This window comes from Nansenia antarctica, assembly GCF_963989245.1.
Source record: "Nansenia antarctica genome assembly, chromosome: 2".
Lineage (NCBI taxonomy): Eukaryota > Metazoa > Chordata > Actinopteri > Argentiniformes > Microstomatidae > Nansenia > Nansenia antarctica.
In genome coordinates, this window is record NC_137675.1 from 43,517,985 (window position 1) to 43,544,168 (window position 26,184).

Below are 26,184 nucleotides of genomic sequence, written 5' to 3' on the forward strand. Positions count from 1 at the left end.
TAGAAAAATAAAAATAAAAACTTCTTAAAAAAGTGCTAAGTGCTCTGGTGCAAAAAGTGCAAGGTGCGGGACAAACGTTTCGGTCATGCGACCATCATCAATGTCAATTATAGATAAATAGTGATTCAGTGGTGAAATTGGTGTGTGTAAATATAATAAACTTGACTCAAAATCCTGTTAGTGCTGTTTTGGAGTAATTTCTCCAGTGTGTAGAAGTGCTGCGGACTGTTCTCCGAGACCTATCGCTCTGCTAGCAGGGCATTGGAACAGTATGCACAATTGTTGCTAGGGAACGTGAGCGTGCTTGATGTAAGCAGGAAAAAATTACATTGGGTGATGGGGCATAAATGTTTATGCCCAATAATGAATTCTACCTAGCAACAGGTGGCGAAAAAATATGAAACGTTAATAACGTTAACATGGCCTGATGTGAGAGGGAATTATCACTAAGGAATTCAGTTGGTCTACTCCAGGGGCCTCATTTATAGAAAGTACTCAGATCAAATGTTGATCTTACCCGTGACGTACGTAGAAAACCACGTCCACGTAGTGATTTATACAATTTCAACTTGAGTCAATTTGACCGTGGAAACGATCGTAGCTCTACGTCGGGTATTGACCTTGCGTATGCACATTACCTACTGGTTATGCAGAGTTATTACAGACATGTGAGCCGCACTGCCTATATACTGTAATTCATGCGAAGTGAACGTGGCTCGTAATAAAATTAACGATGTTGTTATCAGCCGAGTTGAATTCAAGATTTAAAGGGAACTGATGTTTATGATTGTATTTCAGTCTTTCTTTATATCCCTCCGGAGCTGTCAATCTCCCCTTCAACATGCCTAGTGCGCTCCACAACGGACCTTGCCCGGCCACGCGCTAAATTATACTGGATTATTATTTTCACCTGATAAGAATAAGACCATTATATTATTACAGTATAAGCAGCACTCAAGTTGAGGGGGGATGGCATCCCCCCTGAAATAAAAACGGTCAAAATCATCCCCCTTCTAACACTGCCATCCCCCCTTTCCATACCTTATGTCATTTTATCAATGAACGTGGTATTACTGCTATTTCAACATTTAGTTTTGCGCATATTGAGTAAAATACTGTGGGCGAGGGGGCATGCACACATGCAATTACATTTTTACCAAGTTACGAAGTCACTGACGATGAAGGGATGCTAACATTTTTATGATAAAATCCACCACCTCCCCTGATTTTCTTTTACAACTTGAGTATAAGCATTTGCCTGGTTAGTTGTCATGATAGTTGTGAGAATCAAGACTGGTTAGATGAACTAAAATGCACACAGGTTGAAGAGGCATGGCTAGGTTTCAAAACCAAATTCCTAAATATTATTGACAGTATAGCCCCCATGAGAACCACCAGGGTTAAAGCCCGATCGGAACCATAGATGAATTCGGACATTCTAAATGCTATGAAAGTCAGAGACCTAAAATGCTCTGAAGTTCAAAAATGCAAATCTAAATTAGTGAAACACTTAAACAAAGATCACAAAACCCACTTTGAGAAAATTAAAAAACAATGCAACAAACTATGCAATCAGGTAATTACCATGACCAAATCTGCTAAGAAAGAATACCTCGATAACAAAATCGAAGAAAACTTAAACAAACCACGTGACCTTTGGAAGCTACTTAATAGCCAACTAGGTTGCAGTCAAAAACTCAAAACCAGGTCTACAAACATCAGCATAAAATCTGGAGATTCTCTCCTTACAGACAAGCTGGATGTGGCTAAGTGCTTAAACACTTTCTTTACAACAATAGCCACTAAATTAGTTAACAATCTACCACCCCACTCAGGGCGTTATGGTGTAGAGCACATCCGTGCGTTCTACAATAAACTGGGTGTACGCAAAGATGATTTTAAACTCTCCATGGTGTCAAACGATGAGGTGTTTAAAAAGCTGGGCGCTCTACACTCAGAAAAGGCCACGGGCCATGACAATATTCCAGCCAGATTTCTAAAAGACTCAGCTGCCTCCATTACCCCAATCATCACCCACATAATAAACCTCTCCATCAAACAGGGACACGTCCCCCTTGACTTTAAAATAGCAAGGGTAACCCCACTGTATAAAAAAGGAAGCAAATTAGACCCAGGCAACTACCGACCTGTTTCTATTCTTAATTCCATCTCGAAACTTATGGAAAAAATTGTTTATGAACAGGTTGATAGGTACCTTACCGAAAAAAATCTGATGTATGAATTTCAATCAGGATTCAGAACATCCCATTCCACTGACACATGCCTTCTCTATTTGAACGACCACATCAACCATGAGGTGGACTCGGGCAAGTACTGCGGCATGGTCATGCTGGACCTCCAGAAGGCCTTCGACACAGTAGATCACCACATATTGTTAGATAAACTGAAAGCAATTGGGTTCGATAGAACATCGGTGAGCTGGATGCAATCCTACTTAGAGGGGAGGGAACAGGTGGTTAGTGTGAACGGAACACTGTCCCCCCCCCTCCCAGTGACCTGCGGCGTTCCACAAGGAAGCATATTGGGACCTTTACTGTTCCTAATATATGTGAATGACATGTCATCAGCATGTGATTGCAATTTGTTCCTGTTCGCGGATGACTCGGCTCTGCTGGTCTCTGACAGGGACATATTGCAGGTGGGAAAAGCGCTAAGCACTGAACTGAGTAGAATCTGCATCTGGCTAGCTGACAATAAACTATCAATACACCTAGGTAAAACTGAAACCATCCTATACGGATCCCCGTCTAAACTCAGAAAGGCTGAACATTTTAAAATAAAAGTGGGTAACATTAATATCACAAGAAAAGAGGATATTACATACCTGGGCTCCATCTTAGAGGCAAATCTTTCCGGAGATAAAATGGCAGCAAAAGTAATCAAAAAAGTGAACCATAGAACTAGATTCTTGTACAGGATATCCTCACTTGTCAGTAAAAACACACTGAGGACCCTATCAGGAGCTCTCATTCAATGTCACTTCAACTATGCCGTAACATCATGGTACTATAGAACCACAAAGGCCCATAAAACAAGACTCCAGACAGCCCAAAATAAACTGGTTAGGCTTCTGCTAGGCCTCAACCCTAGGACACATCTAACCGCTGCTCATTTTTTGAGCCTTGATTGGCTACGAGTAGTTGACAGAGTGCAGCAGCTTGCACTGGGCCTGGTCTTCAAGATACGCTACACCACAAAGACACCCAAGTACCTGTCAACATACTTCCAAAAAGTGAACAACGTCCACACATACAACACCAGAGGAAGCTCCACGAACCACGTTCAACCGCGTTGCACCACAAACAAGGGGTTAAACTCGTTTGCAAACTATGCAGTAAAAATGTGGAACGCCCTTCCTATAATCTTAAAGGAGTGCAAAACACTGCCCACCTTCAAAACCACTCTCAAAAAACATTTACAGGAGGCTGCAATCCGTAACTGGACCCTCTAAATCAAAAATCAGATTAAAAGACCCGAACTACCCACTGTACATACTTTGTGTTTTGTCCCCCGCCCCCACCGGTGGTGTATGTCCCCACCTGTCCTACCCGCTGTACATACCTTATGTTTTGTTGTATTGTTCTTCCCATGATGGATGTATGTTTATCTTGTAGATAGTAATAGTTATTTGTCTGTATTATCTTGTAGATAGTACTATTTTTTTTTGTTTGTCTGTCTTACATGTAACGATGAATTGAGAATCAAGGACCCCAATTGAAATAAGCCAGTGGCTTTCTTGGGTTTTTATCCTGTTAGTTGACCTTGTATGTAATATGTACTTTTATGTACCTACTTCTGCAAATCTTCTAATAAAGTTTTCAATCAATCAATCAAATGTTAAATCACCCTTCTCTGCCCTCTCCCGCTTCCAGACGAACGCCTACCCTATATTGTAGCACTTGGCTTAATTCAGCCGCTATAATTGAGCCGCTATTCACCTGCGTTCAATTTAAAGTGTATTTGGTATTTATAGAAGGAAGCACGTACGCAATGTTAAACAAGCGCAGCTCGTTTTATAAATAATGCTCTACAAAGATCACAAAACCCACTTTGAGAAAATTAAAAAACAATGCAACAAACTATGCAATCAGGTAATTACCATGACCAAATCTGCTAAGAAAGAATACCTCGATAACAAAATCGAAGAAAACTTAAACAAACCACGTGACCTTTGGAAGCTACTTAATAGCCAACTAGGTTGCAGTCAAAAACTCAAAACCAGGTCTACAAACATCAGCATAAAATCTGGAGATTCTCTCCTTACAGACAAGCTGGATGTGGCTAAGTGCTTAAACACTTTCTTTACAACAATAGCCACTAAATTAGTTAACAATCTACCACCCCACTCAGGGCGTTATGGTGTAGAGCACATCCGTGCGTTCTACAATAAACTGGGTGTACGCAAAGATGATTTTAAACTCTCCATGGTGTCAAACGATGAGGTGTTTAAAAAGCTGGGCGCTCTACACTCAGAAAAGGCCACGGGCCATGACAATATTCCAGCCAGATTTCTAAAAGACTCAGCTGCCTCCATTACCCCAATCATCACCCACATAATAAACCTCTCCATCAAACAGGGACACGTCCCCCTTGACTTTAAAATAGCAAGGGTAACCCCACTGTATAAAAAAGGAAGCAAATTAGACCCAGGCAACTACCGACCTGTTTCTATTCTTAATTCCATCTCGAAACTTATGGAAAAAATTGTTTATGAACAGGTTGATAGGTACCTTACCGAAAAAAATCTGATGTATGAATTTCAATCAGGATTCAGAACATCCCATTCCACTGACACATGCCTTCTCTATTTGAACGACCACATCAACCATGAGGTGGACTCGGGCAAGTACTGCGGCATGGTCATGCTGGACCTCCAGAAGGCCTTCGACACAGTAGATCACCACATATTGTTAGATAAACTGAAAGCAATTGGGTTCGATAGAACATCGGTGAGCTGGATGCAATCCTACTTAGAGGGGAGGGAACAGGTGGTTAGTGTGAACGGAACACTGTCCCCCCCCCTCCCAGTGACCTGCGGCGTTCCACAAGGAAGCATATTGGGACCTTTACTGTTCCTAATATATGTGAATGACATGTCATCAGCATGTGATTGCAATTTGTTCCTGTTCGCGGATGACTCGGCTCTGCTGGTCTCTGACAGGGACATATTGCAGGTGGGAAAAGCGCTAAGCACTGAACTGAGTAGAATCTGCATCTGGCTAGCTGACAATAAACTATCAATACACCTAGGTAAAACTGAAACCATCCTATACGGATCCCCGTCTAAACTCAGAAAGGCTGAACATTTTAAAATAAAAGTGGGTAACATTAATATCACAAGAAAAGAGGATATTACATACCTGGGCTCCATCTTAGAGGCAAATCTTTCCGGAGATAAAATGGCAGCAAAAGTAATCAAAAAAGTGAACCATAGAACTAGATTCTTGTACAGGATATCCTCACTTGTCAGTAAAAACACACTGAGGACCCTATCAGGAGCTCTCATTCAATGTCACTTCGACTATGCCGTAACATCATGGTACTATAGAACCACAAAGGCCCATAAAACAAGACTCCAGACAGCCCAAAATAAACTGGTTAGGCTTCTGCTAGGCCTCAACCCTAGGACACATCTAACCGCTGCTCATTTTTTGAGCCTTGATTGGCTACGAGTAGTTGACAGAGTGCAGCAGCTTGCACTGGGCCTGGTCTTCAAGATACGCTACACCACAAAGACACCCAAGTACCTGTCAACATACTTCCAAAAAGTGAACAACGTCCACACATACAACACCAGAGGAAGCTCCACGAACCACGTTCAACCGCGTTGCACCACAAACAAGGGGTTAAACTCGTTTGCAAACTATGCAGTAAAAATGTGGAACGCCCTTCCTATAATCTTAAAGGAGTGCAAAACACTGCCCACCTTCAAAACCACTCTCAAAAAACATTTACAGGAGGCTGCAATCCGTAACTGGACCCTCTAAATCAAAAATCAGATTAAAAGACCCGAACTACCCACTGTACATACTTTGTGTTTTGTCCCCCGCCCCCACCGGTGGTGTATGTCCCCACCTGTCCTACCCGCTGTACATACCTTATGTTTTGTTGTATTGTTCTTCCCATGATGGATGTATGTTTATCTTGTAGATAGTAATAGTTATTTGTCTGTATTATCTTGTAGATAGTACTATTTTTTTTTGTTTGTCTGTCTTACATGTAACGATGAATTGAGAATCAAGGACCCCAATTGAAATAAGCCAGTGGCTTTCTTGGGTTTTTATCCTGTTAGTTGACCTTGTATGTAATATGTACTTTTATGTACCTACTTCTGCAAATCTTCTAATAAAGTTTTCAATCAATCAATCAAATGTTAAATCACCCTTCTCTGCCCTCTCCCGCTTCCAGACGAACGCCTACCCTATATTGTAGCACTTGGCTTAATTCAGCCGCTATAATTGAGCCGCTATTCACCTGCGTTCAATTTAAAGTGTATTTGGTATTTATAGAAGGAAGCACGTACGCAATGTTAAACAAGCGCAGCTCGTTTTATAAATAATGCTCTACAAAGATCACAAAACCCACTTTGAGAAAATTAAAAAACAATGCAACAAACTATGCAATCAGGTAATTACCATGACCAAATCTGCTAAGAAAGAATACCTCGATAACAAAATCGAAGAAAACTTAAACAAACCACGTGACCTTTGGAAGCTACTTAATAGCCAACTAGGTTGCAGTCAAAAACTCAAAACCAGGTCTACAAACATCAGCATAAAATCTGGAGATTCTCTCCTTACAGACAAGCTGGATGTGGCTAAGTGCTTAAACACTTTCTTTACAACAATAGCCACTAAATTAGTTAACAATCTACCACCCCACTCAGGGCGTTATGGTGTAGAGCACATCCGTGCGTTCTACAATAAACTGGGTGTACGCAAAGATGATTTTAAACTCTCCATGGTGTCAAACGATGAGGTGTTTAAAAAGCTGGGCGCTCTACACTCAGAAAAGGCCACGGGCCATGACAATATTCCAGCCAGATTTCTAAAAGACTCAGCTGCCTCCATTACCCCAATCATCACCCACATAATAAACCTCTCCATCAAACAGGGACACGTCCCCCTTGACTTTAAAATAGCAAGGGTAACCCCACTGTATAAAAAAGGAAGCAAATTAGACCCAGGCAACTACCGACCTGTTTCTATTCTTAATTCCATCTCGAAACTTATGGAAAAAATTGTTTATGAACAGGTTGATAGGTACCTTACAGAAAAAAATCTGATGTATGAATTTCAATCAGGATTCAGAACATCCCATTCCACTGACACATGCCTTCTCTATTTGAACGACCACATCAACCATGAGGTGGACTCGGGCAAGTACTGCGGCATGGTCATGCTGGACCTCCAGAAGGCCTTCGACACAGTAGATCACCACATATTGTTAGATAAACTGAAAGCAATTGGGTTCGATAGAACATCGGTGAGCTGGATGCAATCCTACTTAGAGGGGAGGGAACAGGTGGTTAGTGTGAACGGAACACTGTCCCCCCCCCTCCCAGTGACCTGCGGCGTTCCACAAGGAAGCATATTGGGACCTTTACTGTTCCTAATATATGTGAATGACATGTCATCAGCATGTGATTGCAATTTGTTCCTGTTCGCGGATGACTCGGCTCTGCTGGTCTCTGACAGGGACATATTGCAGGTGGGAAAAGCGCTAAGCACTGAACTGAGTAGAATCTGCATCTGGCTAGCTGACAATAAACTATCAATACACCTAGGTAAAACTGAAACCATCCTATACGGATCCCCGTCTAAACTCAGAAAGGCTGAACATTTTAAAATAAAAGTGGGTAACATTAATATCACAAGAAAAGAGGATATTACATACCTGGGCTCCATCTTAGAGGCAAATCTTTCCGGAGATAAAATGGCAGCAAAAGTAATCAAAAAAGTGAACCATAGAACTAGATTCTTGTACAGGATATCCTCACTTGTCAGTAAAAACACACTGAGGACCCTATCAGGAGCTCTCATTCAATGTCACTTCGACTATGCCGTAACATCATGGTACTATAGAACCACAAAGGCCCATAAAACAAGACTCCAGACAGCCCAAAATAAACTGGTTAGGCTTCTGCTAGGCCTCAACCCTAGGACACATCTAACCGCTGCTCATTTTTTGAGCCTTGATTGGCTACGAGTAGTTGACAGAGTGCAGCAGCTTGCACTGGGCCTGGTCTTCAAGATACGCTACACCACAAAGACACCCAAGTACCTGTCAACATACTTCCAAAAAGTGAACAACGTCCACACATACAACACCAGAGGAAGCTCCACGAACCACGTTCAACCGCGTTGCACCACAAACAAGGGGTTAAACTCGTTTGCAAACTATGCAGTAAAAATGTGGAACGCCCTTCCTATAATCTTAAAGGAGTGCAAAACACTGCCCACCTTCAAAACCACTCTCAAAAAACATTTACAGGAGGCTGCAATCCGTAACTGGACCCTCTAAATCAAAAATCAGATTAAAAGACCCGAACTACCCACTGTACATACTTTGTGTTTTGTCCCCCGCCCCCACCGGTGGTGTATGTCCCCACCTGTCCTACCCGCTGTACATACCTTATGTTTTGTTGTATTGTTCTTCCCATGATGGATGTATGTTTATCTTGTAGATAGTAATAGTTATTTGTCTGTATTATCTTGTAGATAGTACTATTTTTTTTTGTTTGTCTGTCTTACATGTAACGATGAATTGAGAATCAAGGACCCCAATTGAAATAAGCCAGTGGCTTTCTTGGGTTTTTATCCTGTTAGTTGACCTTGTATGTAATATGTACTTTTATGTACCTACTTCTGCAAATCTTCTAATAAAGTTTTCAATCAATCAATCAAATGTTAAATCACCCTTCTCTGCCCTCTCCCGCTTCCAGACGAACGCCTACCCTATATTATAGCACTTGGCTTAATTCAGCCGCTATAATTGAGCCGCTATTCACCTGCGTTCAATTTAAAGTGTATTTGGTATTTATAGAAGGAAGCACGTACGCAATGTTAAACAAGCGCAGCTCGTTTTATAAATAATGCTTACGTCCGTTTAGAAAAACGAGCTTACGTGAAAGACAAAGATGACCTCACTTTTTTATAAATGAGGCCCCTGGTGTTAAATAAATGCCTGCAGTTTACCATGAGTCTGGTCACAATGATTAGATGGTCATTGGTCACAATGCAATGAGTAAGGAAAATTAAATGGCAATAACATGGGGAAATAAAGGAACAAAAAGAAAATGGAACTGAAATAACAAGTGACAAATGAGAATGAAATGACAATAGCAAAGACAATGAAATTACAGTAACAATGAAATGGAAATAGCCTAGTTTGTTAAATGCTGATGTTCCTAAACATTGTTTTAATGTAACAAATGATCCACTGCTCCAACCAGCCTGTGTTGTAGGTCATATACAGGGAACTGATACAACTGTCTTGTTTAGCGTTGATTTCATCCATGCAACTATGTTGGTGTTTATTATTTATTGACTCTATAGAACTGTGTTGGTGTTTCGTTTTTATTCCAGTAGGCTGCAGAGGGTTCGTAGCCACCTCAACATCCAGGCTACTCAGGGAGATGGGAGTGCGAGGGAAGGCCCACCGGCAGGCAATCAAGGACCTCTCCAGGGCTGCTGAAAAGGGGAGCCAGTGGCTGTGGATGAAGAGAAAGGACTCGACCCGGGCGTTCAAATGAGCTGATCGCATCTAGGGAGTGAACCTGGGACGCTGGGATTCACTGCTGAACCCTCTGGAGGTGTCGTGGGCTTATCAGCGAAACATTCATGAAGGAGGGCGCCCACTTGACAACCCAAAGGATGCCATCGCTCATTTGAACACCACAGAGTCTCATCGGTGCCTTAAGTATGTATCTATCGAGGGATATCAACATCTAGTCCTACATAACAGATCCATACATACAACTGTTTACTTTTTATTGACTGAAATTGTTAATCCCTGTCCAATGTGACTACCAGGGTCCACAAAAGTGATGCTACTTAACCCTCCTTCTCTCTCTCATAGATTGACAAAACCAAAGATGAGATGACAAGGACATGAAAATTGACATTTGTGAAATGTTTGTTCTTGAAGAAGTTCCTGAAGCATGTAATGTCCATTGCACTTTAACTTTTTAAATGTTTAATGTTTTTAACATTTGTGATATTTGAATGTTCCTGACGAAGCTTGTAACCTACCATGCGTTTCCCGTTTTAAAACGTTTAAGTTCTGTGATATTTGAATGAATTGAAGAATATTTTTGACTTGACCACTTGAAAAGATTGTAATAAAAACTTTGTTCAGTTTTCTTTCGTCTGAACTGTATTGTGTACATTTCAAATAGACTTTTAACTACCTGCGGTTTTCTCATCATTTGGGGCGACTATCTGTCATGTGGGGTAACCACTGATTGGCAATAACTGTACTAAATTCAAAATAGAATATCCATAAGTTTTGGCTCAAATATTAATCAACATATTTTAAATCAGTTTTATGGGTTTTAGAGCAAAAATGGGTATTGTAACTGCATTACAAGGGAGACACTGCCATTATAGAATAAACGTGTAAAATCATGGTTCCCAAAAAATTAAAGGGCTTTCTTAAACTGTTTATTTAATTACTGATACTTGTTAAAATATTAGTAATGTTAAGGAAATATATCAATTTTTAGATCAATTACGGTCGCCCCAAATGACTTTTTTTAAGGCTGTGTCCTAATAATTCAACTTTAAAAACACTCAAATCTCTTAATTTGGGGTTTTTGCATAAATGTATATGTACACTACATTCTAAATGTTAGAACAATGGCCAAATATATCCTTATTTTTAGTATTTTAAAATTGGCCTGTTCAAAAGTCTTATCCGTCAATGACCCACCTCCAGAAATGCCATGCTAAAATCGCCACTGGATGTTACACTTGATGAAAGTGAGATGGTGATGACACCACCTATCCCTCCTGGACTAATGGACTTATTGGAGTTTTTTTCCCAAAATTCCTGTTTAACAGAGGAAAGGTAGTAAGGTAGTAAGGTAGAAGTGACGGAAAGGTAGGAAGGTAGGAGTGAGAGAAGGAAAGGTAGGAAGGTAGGAGTGAGAGAAGGAAAGGTAGGAAGGTAGGAGTGAGAGAAGGAAAGGTAGGAAGGTAGGAGTGAGAGAAGGAAAGGTAGGAAGGTAGGAGTGAGAGAAGGAAAGGTAGGAAGGTAGGAGTGAGAGAAGGAAAGGTAGGAAGGTAGGAGTGAGAGAAGGAAAGGTAGGAAGGTAGGAGTGAGAGAAGGAAAGGTAGGAAGGTAGGAGTGAGAGACGGAAAGGTAGGAAGGTAGGAGTGAGAGACGGAAAGGTAGGAAGGTAGGAGTGAGAGAAGGAAAGGTAGGAAGGTAGGAGTGAGAGAAGGAAAGGTAGGAAGGTAGGAGTGAGAGAAGGAAAGGTAGGAAGGTAGGAGTGAGAGAAGGAAAGGTAGGAAGGTAGGAGTGAGAGAAGGAAAGGTAGGAAGGTAGGAGTGAGAGAAGGAAAGGTAGGAAGGTAGGAGTGAGAGAAGGAAAGGTAGGAAGGTAGGAGTGAGAGAAGGAAAGGTAGGAAGGTAGGAGTGAGAGAAGGAAAGGTAGGAAGGTAGGAGTGAGAGAAGGAAAGTTAGGAAGGTAGGAGTGAGGGAAGGAGTGAAAAATGAAACCATGCCTAGATTCTCGTCTGCCTTGTTTGTTCTCATCCCACCACACTTGTTTACTCACTTACTCTCTTCTGTTCAGTTTAATAAGTAAGTACTTTCTTACTCTCTTCTCAGTTTAATATCCTACCCCTCTCCTCTCCTCTCCTGTCCTCTGGAATCCCTCTGGAAACATCTGGAATCCGTCTGGAATCCCATACTCTCTCCACCACCCTTGCCCTGATTTTCTAGGCTGACTCCCACACAACTTGAACTCTTGACACTCTGTCTGAGTTGGGTGGCAATTACCACAGTACCATCACACAGTACCATCAGCCCTCTGATATTCTGGCCACTGTCTGAGAATCTTTCGCTTCTCTTCCACTAACTCACTTTTGCTGACCCCTCAGTCCCCAATTGCCTCATATCTTTTTCTGAACGTTCTTCTGGCTCAAATAAGTATGGTAATGCTTGGCAAGAAATACTTCTTCCCCCTCATAGTAAGACTACATTTGAGTACCAGAACAAACAATGGCAAAATGTAGCAGACTGAAGTCGTTGCTGTTTCCTTACCATAACAAAGTGACCACCATTGTTAATATCACATAAACAGTTTCACAAGGGATTCTACATGTTAGTGTATCTGACTCGGCTTACAGACATTCAACATACACTATATATGGACAAAAGTATGTGGACACAATTATCGTCTGGGGCTGTTTTCATGGTTTGGGCCTTAGTTCCAGTGAAGGGAAATCTTAATGCTACAGCATATAATGCAATTCTAGAGAATTGTATGCTTCAGACTTTGTGGCAACAGTTTGGGGAAGGTCCTTTCCAGTTTCAGCATGACAATGCACAAATTTGTGCAATACACAAAGTGAGGTCCATAAGGACATGGTTTGCTGAGTTTGGTCTGGGAGAACTTGACAGGCCTGCACACAGAGCTCTGACCTCAACCCCATCGAACATCTTTGGGATGAATTGGAACGCCGACTGCGAGCCAGTCCTTCTCGCCCAACATCAGTGCCTGACCTCATTAATGCTCTTGTGGCTGAATGGGAGAAAATCCCTGCAACCTATTCTAAAATCTAGTAGAAAGTCTTCCCAGAAGAGTGGAAGCTGTTATAGCAGCAAAGGTGGGAACAACTCCATATTAATGCCCATGGTTTTGGAATGAGCTTCAAGTTCAACAAGCACATATGGGTGTGATGTTCAGGTGTCCCAATACTTTTGTCCATATAGTGTATCATCAGACATACAACACAATTTATAGGGGCACCATTCCATTACCTCCTACGACACCATGTACCACCTAGAGATAGCACATTCACGTTACTTTTGTTGAGCCGCGAGTAGGGGTGTAACGGATCACCTAACTCACGGATCGGATCGTGTCACGGATTTTGAGTCACGGATCGGATCATTTTTCGGATCAACACAAAACATATATATATTTTAATAAAAACAACATTTTCCTTGAATTCTGTAAAAACACCACTTTTAATGTGTGAAACAAAAAAACAACATTCAAGATGTCAAAACTGATATATATATCACATATATATAACATCTATATATAACAACATATATATATAACAACATATATATAACATCACTGCTGCAAAGTAACAGAGTACTTTTTTTGTGTGTTTACACAATCACCCAGGCTGCTTAGCGGGTGATATGACGTGATATAATTGGGACAGAGATGAGTGAATGAATGTTGTTGTCAACTCAGTACACATGCAGAGAGTGAGAATAAAGCGCACATGATTGTTTTTCTACCGGTTACATTTGAATGAATGAATGGTCTTTATTGTCATTGCTACAGTACAGGTACCAAACAACGAAATTTAGGAGGGGTGGCTCCCCTGGTGTTAGGAAAAAAAAAAAAAAAAAAAAATTTTTTTTTTTTTTTTTGCTATTGATCCGCGGTACACATGCGTTCCGAACCGTGGAGGGCGATCCGAACGGATCACGGATTATCCGTGATCCGTTACACCCCTAGCCGCGAGATGCTAGATTAAACGAATGCCGATTTCTGGGCCGGAAGACTTACGTTTTGACGTAGGGATCAGAGAAGCCGTTGACGTCCATGGCAGCCAGGTGGGCACAGCGTCGCACCCCCACACACAGCCCCCCGCCCCTCTGTCCTCCTCCATCTCCCTCGTCTGGTGGGGAGAGGAACTGCAGGGATAGCAGCAGACGACCTCTCTCCTCCAGACTTTGGAGCTGCTCGTTTTCCCACTACAGGTTAAACAACAAAGGGGGAAGAGGATAACCCTGTTTAGTAGAAAAGAAAAAGAAAGAAAGAAAGAGTATATGACATATATATATGACATAATCACCTACAGTGCCCTACATAAAGGGATATGGAAGCTTTTTTTTTTCTCCAAAAAGAATACTCAAAAAATTATACTCAAAAACATTGGTTTCGAAATCAAACAATTACTATGAGGTTAAAGATAAAGATGCTGAGCTTTTATTTGAAAGCATAGTCCACCTATTTCAGGGCACCAAAAGTAATGGACAATTGGCTTGACAGGTGTTTCTGGTAAGTCAGGTGTCAATGTCTAATATAATGTCATATATACAAGAGTTCATAGTCTTCGCAGACGACTCCTTCACAGAACATAGTGTTCTGTGTGTTTACATATCAGTAGATGTTGGAGTGTTTGCAAAACGATATGTGTGCATGTATGTGTGTATAGTGGAGTATGTTATCAGTTTATGGTGGGTTCAGCTGTGAACACAGTGACCCTCGTTGGGGCACAGTGTTCACCACCGGCCATCGTCGTTCAGCAAAAGTGGGTTCTTCTCCTTGGCGTAGTTTACTGTGCTTCTTGGAGCAAACAAATGTTGTCTATTGGTCTTTCCAAATCGTTTGTCTTTGTTTTTAGAAGAACTCGACGGACGAAGCCACTGGAGTCTGGTATGGTTTTGATAATTCGGCCCATGAGCCATGAGTTCCTGGGTGCTTGACTGTCCACGATGCGGACAATGTCTCCAGCCTCGAAGTTTCGCTTTTTCCGGTTCCACTTTTGCCGTTCTTGCATGATAGGGAGATATTCTTTGGTCCACCTTTTCCAAAAAAGGTCTGCAATGTACTGACGGAGAGTGGCTGCCACACAGAGAAAGAGAGAGAGAGAGAGAGAGACTGCTCCAAGCCAAACGACAATCGATCCCGAAAGGGGGGCGGAGTAAACGTGGAGCAGAGAGCGAGTCCCGAAAGGGGGAACCAGCTACAGGGCTCTACGCTAACCTTTTTCACTAGGAGCACATGTGCTCCTAAATGAAAAATGTTAGGGGCACACAAATAAATTTAGGAGCACAGTGAAAAATGTAATTATAACACATTTTTATTAGTGATTTTGCAATTTTTGCACCAAAATCACACATTGGCCCATGCCTACAGCCCTACTAGACACAGAGTTGATGGCATTGTATTATGGTAACTAGCTGTGTCAAGTTCTCCTGGTTAGCAGCATGTTCATTCATTCATCCATGTCATGCCTGTCAGCTAGCAGCTAGCAGCCCAGCCAGGCTTTAGGGCTAGGTCTGTCAGCTAGCAGCCCAGCCAGGCCATGCAGAGGTCTGTCTCCATGCTGCCCACCTCCCTGCTGCTGGGTCAGGCTACATCAGTCACACACGGTGGCCAGACAACTCCACATCTAGGGGTATTAAACTACCCCACATCCAGATGACCAGTCCCCAGCCCCATGCTGCCCGGGGTGGTGACATGTGGGGGTGGCCAGCCCAGCACGGTGCCTCTGCGGCGGCTAGCTGTTAGCACACCACCATCCCCGGGGGTCCCACCTCTCTGCCACACTCAAGTACAACATGTTGTATTTTCATGCCATTAGGCAACTTGCTTCCTAGGGTTTCCTAGGATTAGAGATGCATTTGGACTTCTGGAGTACCTCCACTACTTTCAATGGGTTCTGAAGGTCTGAGAGCTTTCTACTTTCTACCCTGGGTAGTTAACCCTGGTTGTAACCTTGGGTTCAAATCTGGAGTGTGTGGGACCAAATCTGTAGATGTGGTGAGCTAATGAAGCTAATGAAGCTTGAGATGAGAAAAGGGCGCTTGTCTCTTTAAGGCCCAAAAGGGAGTTAGCGATTAGCGATGTTAGCTTAGCGCCAGTTTAACAGAAGTAACTTCACTTTTAACATGACTTCCCGTGGTCGTAGCGGGCTGGCTGACGGCTTAAAATGTGGCCACACGGTTCGCGCAGATTTATTTTTAGAATTTAAAGAAAAATAAAAAAAATAATAATAATATCTGTACTCGCACGTGTGCTCGTGAATTTATTTCTCTAGTCGCACAGATGTATTTTTAGTCGCAAATGCGAGTGAAATGGTCGCACTGTAGAGCCCTGCAGCTAGGCGTGACGCGCTGGAGCGGCGCACGCCTGTATTCTCATAGACTGTGCTTTCGTCTCACAACCTCTCCCCAGCACGTCGGTGACGTGGCTGGGCTGTGCCATTCAAATAAATATGTGTTGATTACACCGTTCCTCTGTGTCGACCTCCCTCTGTGCCTAGAGACCTTTACATCTGGCGCCCAATGTGGGGCACAGAGAGGGGGTCGGCACACGCACCTGAGAGGATTATGGATGCAGAACTAGGCCAGGTGGTGGCGTACCTGGCCCGTATGCAGCAGGCCCAGACGGCCATGTTCATGGAGCTGAGGCGGGGACAGGCCGAGGAGCAGGCCAGGTTCCTGGAGCTGCTCGATCGGACCGTACCATCCGAGGGGCGTCCCCGGGTCCGGCCCCAGAAGATGGGGGAACGGGATGGCCCGGAGGCCTTCCTCGCCACCTTCGAGGGGCTGGCCAGGGCAGCGGGGTGGCCGGAGCCGATATAGGCATCCCAGCTGCTGCCCCTCCTCACCGGCGGGGCGCGGCCTGGGGTACGGCCTGGGGTGGAGCCGCGGCGGGAGCCACCAACGCCTGCCCCGAGGATGGGGTGGGCCACCGGGGCGAGGGACACACACGGGGGGCCAACCTCCACCCCACAGACGGCCCCACGAACAGTAGAGGAGGGATGCTGGCGATGCAGACAGCCTGGCCACATCCGCCGGGACTTCCCCGTGATGGAGGTGGGCCAGGTAGTCCGCGTCGTCGGCGGTCCGACCCCTCCCCCGTGTCCAGGACAGGCGTTTCGCATCCCAGTAAGGGTACAGCGCGAGACGCACCAGGCGCTGTTGGATTCTGGTTGCTTACAGACCATGATCCACCAGCGCCTGGTTCAACCCGGGGCATTATTAGCGGCATCGCGGGTTTTGGTGAGGTGTGTGCATGGGGAGTATCCGGTAGTCACCATCGAAATTCGATATGGGGGGAAAAAGAATAGTGTTCAGTTCAGTGGTTAGCTCGCGCCTCATGCACCCTCTAATTTCGGGTTTAGATTGGGCTGGGTTTCCGCAGGTATTAGGGGAAACTACGGGGGTGCGTGCACGACCGACAGGGAAATGTGAGGCGTGCGCAGTGCTCTGCGCTGATGCGAGGGCGTCCGACGCTGCCGAGGAGCCGGAGTAGGTGGTGGGTCCAGCACCCGCGGATCCGCCGCCTGCGTTCCCTCCGGTGGCCGACTTCCCCCTCGAGCAGTCTCGCGACGTCACTACGCTCAGCCTATGACCAGGTGATGATGGTGTGCAGGTACGGCCAGACGCTGTGCGCGCCCACCCGTATTTTGTAGTGATTAGGGACAGACTGTATAGAGTGAGTCGTGACACTCGCAGGGACGAGGAAGTAACCCAGTTGTTGGTACCTAGGAGCCGCCGGGAAGCTATATTCCAGGAAGCGCATCATAACCCTATGGCAGGCCACTTAGGATACGATAAAACACTCAACCGGATAATGGCTCGATTCTATTGGCCGGGGATTCGGGCAGAGGTGCGGCGGTGGTGCGCATCCTGCCGCGAGTGTCAATTAGTCAATCCCCCGGCGGTGCCCAGGGCACCGTTGCGCCCCCTCCCCCTGGTCGAGGCACCATTCGATCGTATTGGCATGGATACAATCGGGCCATTTGAACGTTGTGCACAGGGCTATCGGTTCGTGTTAGTCCTCATAGACTACGCAACTCGATACCCCGAGGCAATACCGCTTCGTACTATCTCTGCAAAGAGTGTAGCACAGGCGTTATTCCAGGTCATCTCCCGAGTGGGGATCCCGAGATCCTCACCGACCAAGGCACTAACTTTATGTCACGAACACTTAGGGAACTCTACGGATTGTTAGACACTAAGGCGGTCCGAACAAGCGTGTATCATCCGGCCACCGACGGGCTGTGTGAGCGGTTCAATCGGACGCTTAAGTCAATGATCCGTAAATTCATACACGAAGATAGTCGTAATTGGCATAAGTGGTTAGACCCTCTGTTGTTCGCAGTGCGGGAAGTACCCGAGGCTTCCACGGGGTTTTCCCCCTTTGAGCTTCTGTACGGGCGCAAGCCACAGGGCGTCCTAGACCTGATTAAAGAAAGCTGGGAGGAAGGGTCTAGTGACAGTAAAAATTTAATTAAATACGTCCTGGACCTACGAGCAAAGCTCCACTCACTGGGGGTTATGTCACGGGAGCAATTGCTCGAGGCCCAGGAGCGTCAAAAATGGCTGTACGAGACTAGCCTACGCCGCGAATTGGGGATGTAGACTACGAGGTAGTGCGGTCGGATAGAGGGGATAGCACACAAATATACCATATTAATCTCCCCAAAAAATGGAACAACGTGGTCCCTGTTTCCCTGGTTACGCTACTTCCCGAGAGAGATGAGTTCGGGCCGGAGGTCCCAAAAACTAGTACTAGCGCCCCGACCTGCTTAGGAGACCATCTCTCTGCGAGCCAGCGGGCGGACGTTGATAAATTGCAACATAGCTTCGCAGATGTGTTCTCCCCTATACCCGGTCGTACTCGCCTCATAGAGAGCATCATATAGTTACGCAACCGGGTGTTACGGTACAAACGAGATGTGGTGAGCCGGGAATTAGACTCTATGCTAAAACTGGGCGTGGTCGAGGAGTCGCACAGCGACTGGTGCAGCCCCATCGTGCTGGTGGCAAAGCGTGATGGGTCTGTACGTTTCTGTGTTGACTATAGATGGGTGAATTCTGTGTCAAAGTTCGATGCCTACCCTATGCCCCGGATCGACGAGCTCCTGGACCGGCTTGGCACGGCTAAAGCCCAGTTTATGCTTCTGCGTAAAATCGACGGTGTAGGCTACGGCGTAGCTTGCGTAGGCCCGCGTAGCATTGCGTAGCCTACGGCGTAGATTAACGCGCACCTCTCCAAAAATGTAACTACGCGTCAGTTTCTACGCAACCGTAAGCTCTGTGATTGGTCCGCTTGGTAGCACATGATTCCGACAAGATTCCGACTCTCTCGTCGGCCAAAATGCGGAAGCCATGACAGAAATGTCATTTACTTTTTCTGTAATTACTTACATCTGAGAGATGTATACATCTGAGAGATATAAAGATTTGAAAAATTATGATAACCATCATATTATCTTAGTTTAATGTCATTTCAATGCATCATAGAACTTTTATTTACAACAAGCATAACAAAAAGAAAATCGCTATTATGCCGCTTTGAGTAAAGCGCCCTATGGAAGCGTCAGGCACAGCCTACCGAAAAGGAGCGCGATTCAGATTTACGAGATGTACAATCCTGTTTACTTAGAAATAAATTATTAGTTACAGGGCTCCCATGGCTGTTCGTTGGGTTTAAATTATATTTATGATAGACATATTTAATGTTAAGTTATCTATAAGAACTGTGATTGGTCCGCTTGGTAGCGTCACATTCCGACTCTCTCGTAAATGCGGAAGTCATGACAGAAATGTCATTTACTTTTTCTGCAATTACTTATTAATAAAGATTTGAAAATGTATGATAACCATCTTATTATCTTAGTTTACTGTCATTTCAATGCATTATAGACATTTTCTTTACAACAAGCATAACAAAAATACGTTTTTTGATCGCTATTATGCCGCTATGAGTACACCGACCAACGTGACGCGGTCCGCGGACCAACGTAGAACTATAAACTTGGAGAGCCCTCGCGTAGGCTACGGCGTATTCGACGCAGGAGTATAAATCAGGCTTAAGTATTACACAACATTGGATTGCACGAAGGGATACTGGCAGATACCATTATCGCCGGTATCCCGGGAAAAAACTGCATTCTCTACCCCGCGGGGTTTATTCCAGTTCACCGCGCTTCCGTTCGGGTTGTTTGGGGCCCCGGGCACGTTTCAGAGGCTGATGGACCGTATTCTGCGGCCGCACTCTGCGTATGCTGCGGCGTACTTAGATGACATTGTCATCTATGCGAACACCTGGCCGCAGCATATGCAGAGGGTGGCCGCGGTACTACAGTCGCTGAGGCAGGCGGGGCTGACGGCTAGCCCGGCGAAGTGCGTGATCGGGCGGGGGGAGATCCGGTATCTGGGGTACATCCTGGGAGGCGGGGCGATGCGGCCGCAGGTGGATAAAACCACTGCGATCACCGCTGCCCCGCGGCCCAGGACCCGGAAGGACGTGAGGCGGTTCCTGGGACTGGCCAGCTACTACCGGCAGTTTGTGCCGGGGTTTTCGGAGCTGGCCAGCCCCCTTACCGACCTCACCCGGAAGGGGGCCCCAGATCCGGTCCAATGGAGTGAGCTGTGCCAAGTGGCGTTCGATGGGATTAAGAACGCCCTCTGTGGAGAGACAGTCTTGTATGCTCCTAATTTTAATATTCCTTTTTCTCTGCAGACAGTGTAAGAGAAAATTATTATATACAATAAGACATTTTTCTACATTTAAGGTTCAAACACAACAGTAAATTGAATGTCTAGTGAAAGCTATAGAAACTGATTTCCTGTTGTAAGCACACAATGAAACCTGTTTTCTCCATACATTTGAATATATGCAATTACCCTTTTGTCTGTATTCGACCCTAGAAAGCCAGAACAATGCTGAGTCACAGCAGAGTGATTGCCCGGCATTGTTCACCCTATGGTCACCACTCCTCACTTTTGTAATACTGTAAGGAAGGGAGGGTCAGATTCCCCCCTAACCTTCATCCCCATCATCTTCCTCATGTAGTGGTGGTCTAGTGGATAGTGAGTTGGACTTGTGATCGGAAGGTTGTGAGTTCAAATCCCGCCTGAAACCACACCACTACTAGTGTGCCCTTGAGTAAGGCACTTAGCCCTCAGTTACTCCAGGGGGAATGTCCCTGTAATTCGTAATTGTAAGTCGCTTTGGATTAAAAGCGTCTGCTAAATGTCAAATAATGTACAGATCCACACCCCTTGTTAATGATTGGTTTAGAACTCACCCGAGGGCGGACTTGTTACCTGAGGGCATAAATACTGAGATGAAATGAATGATCGAGACTTTTCTGAGAAACTTTGAATGATCAGATGCGTCTGATGAACCTGTAAACTTTCTCCTTCTATAGAGGAATATTAAATATATTTTTCTTATACACCTTGAAACGAAACAGGCTGCCTTTATTGATAATTTGCTCTAACAGCTGGCGACGAGGAACAAGGGAGCGGCTGCGAGGGTCTCCTGTTTTGTCCGCTTTCAGCCATTTTCAGCTGACGAGCTGGGTTTTATTATGAAAAGTTGAGGAAGAACAAGACTCTCGCGTTTCACCTAGCAAGTGACGCGGTTAAGAGGTCCCCTCTATTTTTTGATTGGCTGAGGGTCGGATGATCAGGGCCTGAACACGCTGTCTAACGTACTACACGAACAACGGTAAGCCTGTCGATTTTCATTTGTATATTTCGTATATTTTGGTATCTGTTACTGCTAAAAATGAAGAAGAGTTCTTGAGCAAATTTAAGACTTGTTTATTCAAAAAAAGCAGGTTACACAGCATGGCCCCTCAATGGAGCTGGTGGTCCGAATCGGTCACAGGATATGAAGTCAAAGATATGGATATGAAGAAAAAGAGAAAGAGCCCATCTGTGTACAGGATTTTATACCCCCCCCTGTCACTGTCGCTGAGCCAATCAAAACAGAGTCCACGTCATTTTAATTTGGTCAGACACAAAGTTTGCCAGTGAGATCATAGTAGGTGAGGTCATTTTCTGTCCTGTAAATAGGATGTTATTATCTTATTATCTTCCTTTGCTGTGTATTATCTGCCATACCTGAAGGCAGATAATGTACTCTGCATTGGTTTAATGCAATTCACCCTATGGTCTAATACAATTCTAATGCAATTTATGCTATGGGCGTCTTTGCTGGCTCGGGCCCTAATGCAATTATATCTACCCATGATGATATCATGATGATATTACAGCCTCTGCACATGCTGGTCAAAAGGCCATTGTGTGTATTAGAGGGCCATTGCTATGGTTACAGAGCATGAAAATACACGACATATACGGAACGGTATTTAATCGGAGACAGATACCTGATTGGAGAGTTTTTTTGTTTGTTTCCGGGTGCACTTTGTGATGCATAGCTTGTGGCGTTTTTAGACGATTTACATGTTATCGTGGCTATAATTGCACCTGGCAAAATCATAAGACTGCTCTTTTTGTGTATACTATATATATATACGTGTATCTTTCTGATCATGGTTAACAAATTGGTCCATGGTGTCTAAGCGATCGTGAACAGTGGGTAACTAGTGCCACTTGATTGTGATAAGACGTTGCTGTTATCTGGTTTATTAACCAGGGAGAGATGCTGTTTTTTGGTTAACAGAGGTCCAAATCAGCGAATCCTAGGTTGATCTAGGATTGGGTTTTATTACACAGTGGTTTAGTTCTGTGTAAAAAGTGGGGAGGTGGGAACACATTTTCAGTACTTATCCATAAAATTAATTGAGCCAGTCAGGAGTTCTGAATTTTCCATGTATGATAATAGAGTTTCATTGAGCTAACCAAAGTTCTGAACTCCAGTTTTAATTAGTAAAGGTCTTTGCACACCAATGCGTGCGTTTACGCATGCATATTTTTTAATCCGTCATCCGGAAAAAACGTTACGCACAGAGACCTTGCACACCGGTCCGTTGCGGAGTCCGTGTCCTGCGAACTTTTTTTGAAGAGGACAAGCGCGTCTTCAACCTCCGCCTGTCAAGAGCACGCCGCATCTCAGAAAATGCATTCGGCATTCTGACCCAGCGCTTCAGGCCAATGGAGGTGAACCCTGACCTGGTAGACAGTATAATAAAGGCAACCTGCGTGCTGTGTAACTACCTGCGCCATGGAGTAGAGGGACACGCCGGCCAGGATGACATCGATGGCGACGATGCTGACAGCTATGCGGGTCTGCAGGAGATCCAGAGGCCAAGGGGCAACCGAGCATCTGCAGAGGCTCTACTAATTCGCGACACCTTCAAGAGGTATTTTGTCTCACCTGCTGGCCAACTAGGAGGCCAATTCAACCGTGTGCGTCGTGGACTCCCGTAGAGAAAGACTTTGTTACAAATTGAAAATTGAACACTTTGTTATGAGCTACATTGGCTATTGTTACTGTTACTTGTTACTGTTATATTTTGTAAATACTACTACACTTAACTTAAGTAAAAGAACAAAAGACCAGATGACTTTGTTTGTTTAATTTGCATTAATTATGTATATTTTTAATTTCTCTCTTTTCCAATGGCGCCCTGATTACATAAAATACAACTATACTACTACTACTACTACTACTACTACTACTACTACTACTACTACTACTACTACTGCTACTACTACTACTACTACTACTACTACTACTACTACTACTGCTACTACTACTACTACTACTACTACTACTACTACTACTACTACTACTACTGCTACTACTACTACTACTACTACTGCTACTACTACTACTACTACTACTACTACTACTACTACTACTGCTACTACTACTACTACTACTACTACTACTACTACTACTACTGCTACTACTACTACTACTACTACTACTACTACTACTACTACTACTACTATAACACTACTACTGCTACTACGAATACTACTACTACTACTACTAACACAATTATACACAGTAAAAATAACATAAACACAGGAAACTAATTATGTAATATGTAATACTCAGAAGAGCCCATCAAAAAAAAATATCACATATCATGATATGTTACATATTCAGACTCCCCCTCCCAACTAAGAAGCCCCCCCCAAGAAGCCCCCCCCAAAGGCAGCATCATGGACCAGCTCCTGCATCTTAATTCATATTCTGTCTTTGTACTCTGAATCTTTGTAATCACGACTCTGTTTTTCATAAAGAGCTTTGTGCTCTGACACAAGTAGGATTAGCTTCTCGGAGGCCATCACTTTCTCTTATTTTAGCTATCTCTTTCTCTTATCTAGTCTCACTTTACTTTACCTCAGTGGTGTCTCTCACTGTTTACCTCAGTGTACATTCGTACGGTGGTCAGAGTTGGCCAGAGTAAAAAAAAAAACGACTCTCAAAACGCTTTTGACGGACGTGAAAAACGCAGAAAATCGAACCTGTTGCGTTTTTTTTTTTGACGGACGAAATATTACGGATTGGTGTGCAAGCGTGGTTGACACAACATGAGTTCTAATTTATTTTTTTAAAGGACGTAAAAAACGCACGTAAAAAACGCATTGGTGTGCAAGGGCCTTTAATCAGTGTTAATACTTCAGTTTTTTTCCTTTATCTGTTGACTCAGTGCATATGTAAAAGGCAGTGCTGATCTTACAAGATTGTTTGTGAATTGTATTGTTAAAGTAATTGTTTTCTTATTTGTGATAAGACATTACAGCTGTTTTCTGTTTTTAGTCATTCCTTGTGTGTTTTTTTAGGCTATTTTAACTAATAGTGCTATTTGTAATCAGTTGATAACTTTTGACGGTTACGGAAATGCAATCTTAGAAGATACCAGGGATTGCTACTATTGATAGTTTGCGCGGTTATCTCTGTTAGTGGGTAACGTGGTTCCACCAGAGAGCAGCTATCGCCCCGGATATTTTTAGAAATTGTATTTTATTTTATTTTTTATTTATTTTTTCAGATTTTATCCCTTTTTCACCCAATTTGGTAGCCAATTGAACCCAACCTAGCATCCAATTATCCCCTGCCTATTGCATAGGATCCGCCGCACGACCCCGTGGCCGGCAGTCCCAGAAGAGGCCGCCAGGCAGACTAGCTGACTGGCTCCTCGAGCCCAGCACCGTTATTCCGGCACCCAGGGGGCGGTGTTGCGCGACGGATCCTTGTCCAGAAATACTCCTATACCGCCCTCGGAAGCGGCCGCCCAATATGCCGCTTCCCGTGTGCCTCGGCCATATCTGGATCTGGCGAGCCGGGATACGAACCCCGGCCCCGGTGGGCAGCATGCACTAGTGGCCAGTGCGTAGACCGCTACACCACCGCGGGGCGTGAAATTGTATTTTTAACTTGATTTTGTTCTTTTTATATGTGATAGGCATTATAGCTGTTAATGGAACAGATTGACCATGTCATAGGTCGATGTGGGGTCTGTTTGAGAAACAACCTTAGAATGAGTATACCTGTGGTGTCTGGGCATATCCCTATCCCAGTTGAGAAATGGGTGCTGAGAAGGGGGGTAGATACACAGATTAGGCAGGATGTCTGATTAGGCAGAGGAATAGGATTTTTGGAAATTATGAAATAATCTATCATTGTTGTTTCTCCATGTACAGGTCCAGTTTTTTGTATATCTTGATGGTTTAAGAATGTCTTGTTTTCCGACACTTTTAGGAAAATTGTTGAGTTGTTTGGATTTTCCTGTTGTGAAAAGAGACCCTAGCGGTTTTTGAGTTTTTGATTTCCTATTTTAAAAACAAGTTTTCTTTGCATTAGGCAAGGTTTTATATTTTCTAACCCAAGCCATGGGGAGTTGTTTTCTTGTACAGAAAGAAATGACAGTTTTCTTTTTTCCTTACTACACAATTTTGACCTGAGGTTTATGAACCCTCCGGTGTAGAAGTGAACGTCCACCCTGAGAGTTATTTCTATTCTCAAGAAGGTGGGTTTATGTGTAAACTCTGGGAAAACTGATCACTTTCCATTTGAGTTTTTGCATAAACCTGTCCAAAATTATATAGATCTGTTTGATATTCATGCATTATTCAGACCATGATGTAGTGTCAAAAACATGATGTATTGAAAAAAGAACCATGTGGCCTGTCGTATCAGAGGCTCATAAAAGACTATATTTTGATTGCTCTAACTCCCACTAACTCATTAACATTAACCCTGGTTTTTCTTGTTTTTGAATGATTTTTCATTAAGTATATTTTGACATCATCAAACATGACACATTTGTTTATGATTTTCAAATCACACGAAAATGTTCTACCGTTTCCTATTTTGATATTATGATGTTGGTTTGATTAGACATAAAATTCTGTTGCAGTTTTTTATTTGTTAACTGTCTCCTCAGACAGACCAGTGGTGGCCCTGTATCACTGCAGCTACACTTGATTTTTGCCACGGCAAGAATGTGATATATATTTC

General features: G+C 43.8%; 1 protein-coding gene across 1 annotated transcript in view; it reads right to left on the minus strand.

The window, feature by feature from the left end:
* doc2a (double C2-like domains, alpha) overlaps positions 1 to 26,184 on the minus strand; it is a gene marked incomplete at both ends in the record, with an annotated part of 125,533 nt that overhangs the window by 16,019 nt on the left and 83,330 nt on the right. Inside the window, one exon of the mRNA XM_080522543.1 lies at positions 13,780 to 13,967. Within this exon, the coding sequence (XP_080378669.1) occupies positions 13,780 to 13,967 (188 nt within the window). The remainder of the gene's footprint in view (positions 1 to 13,779; positions 13,968 to 26,184) is intronic.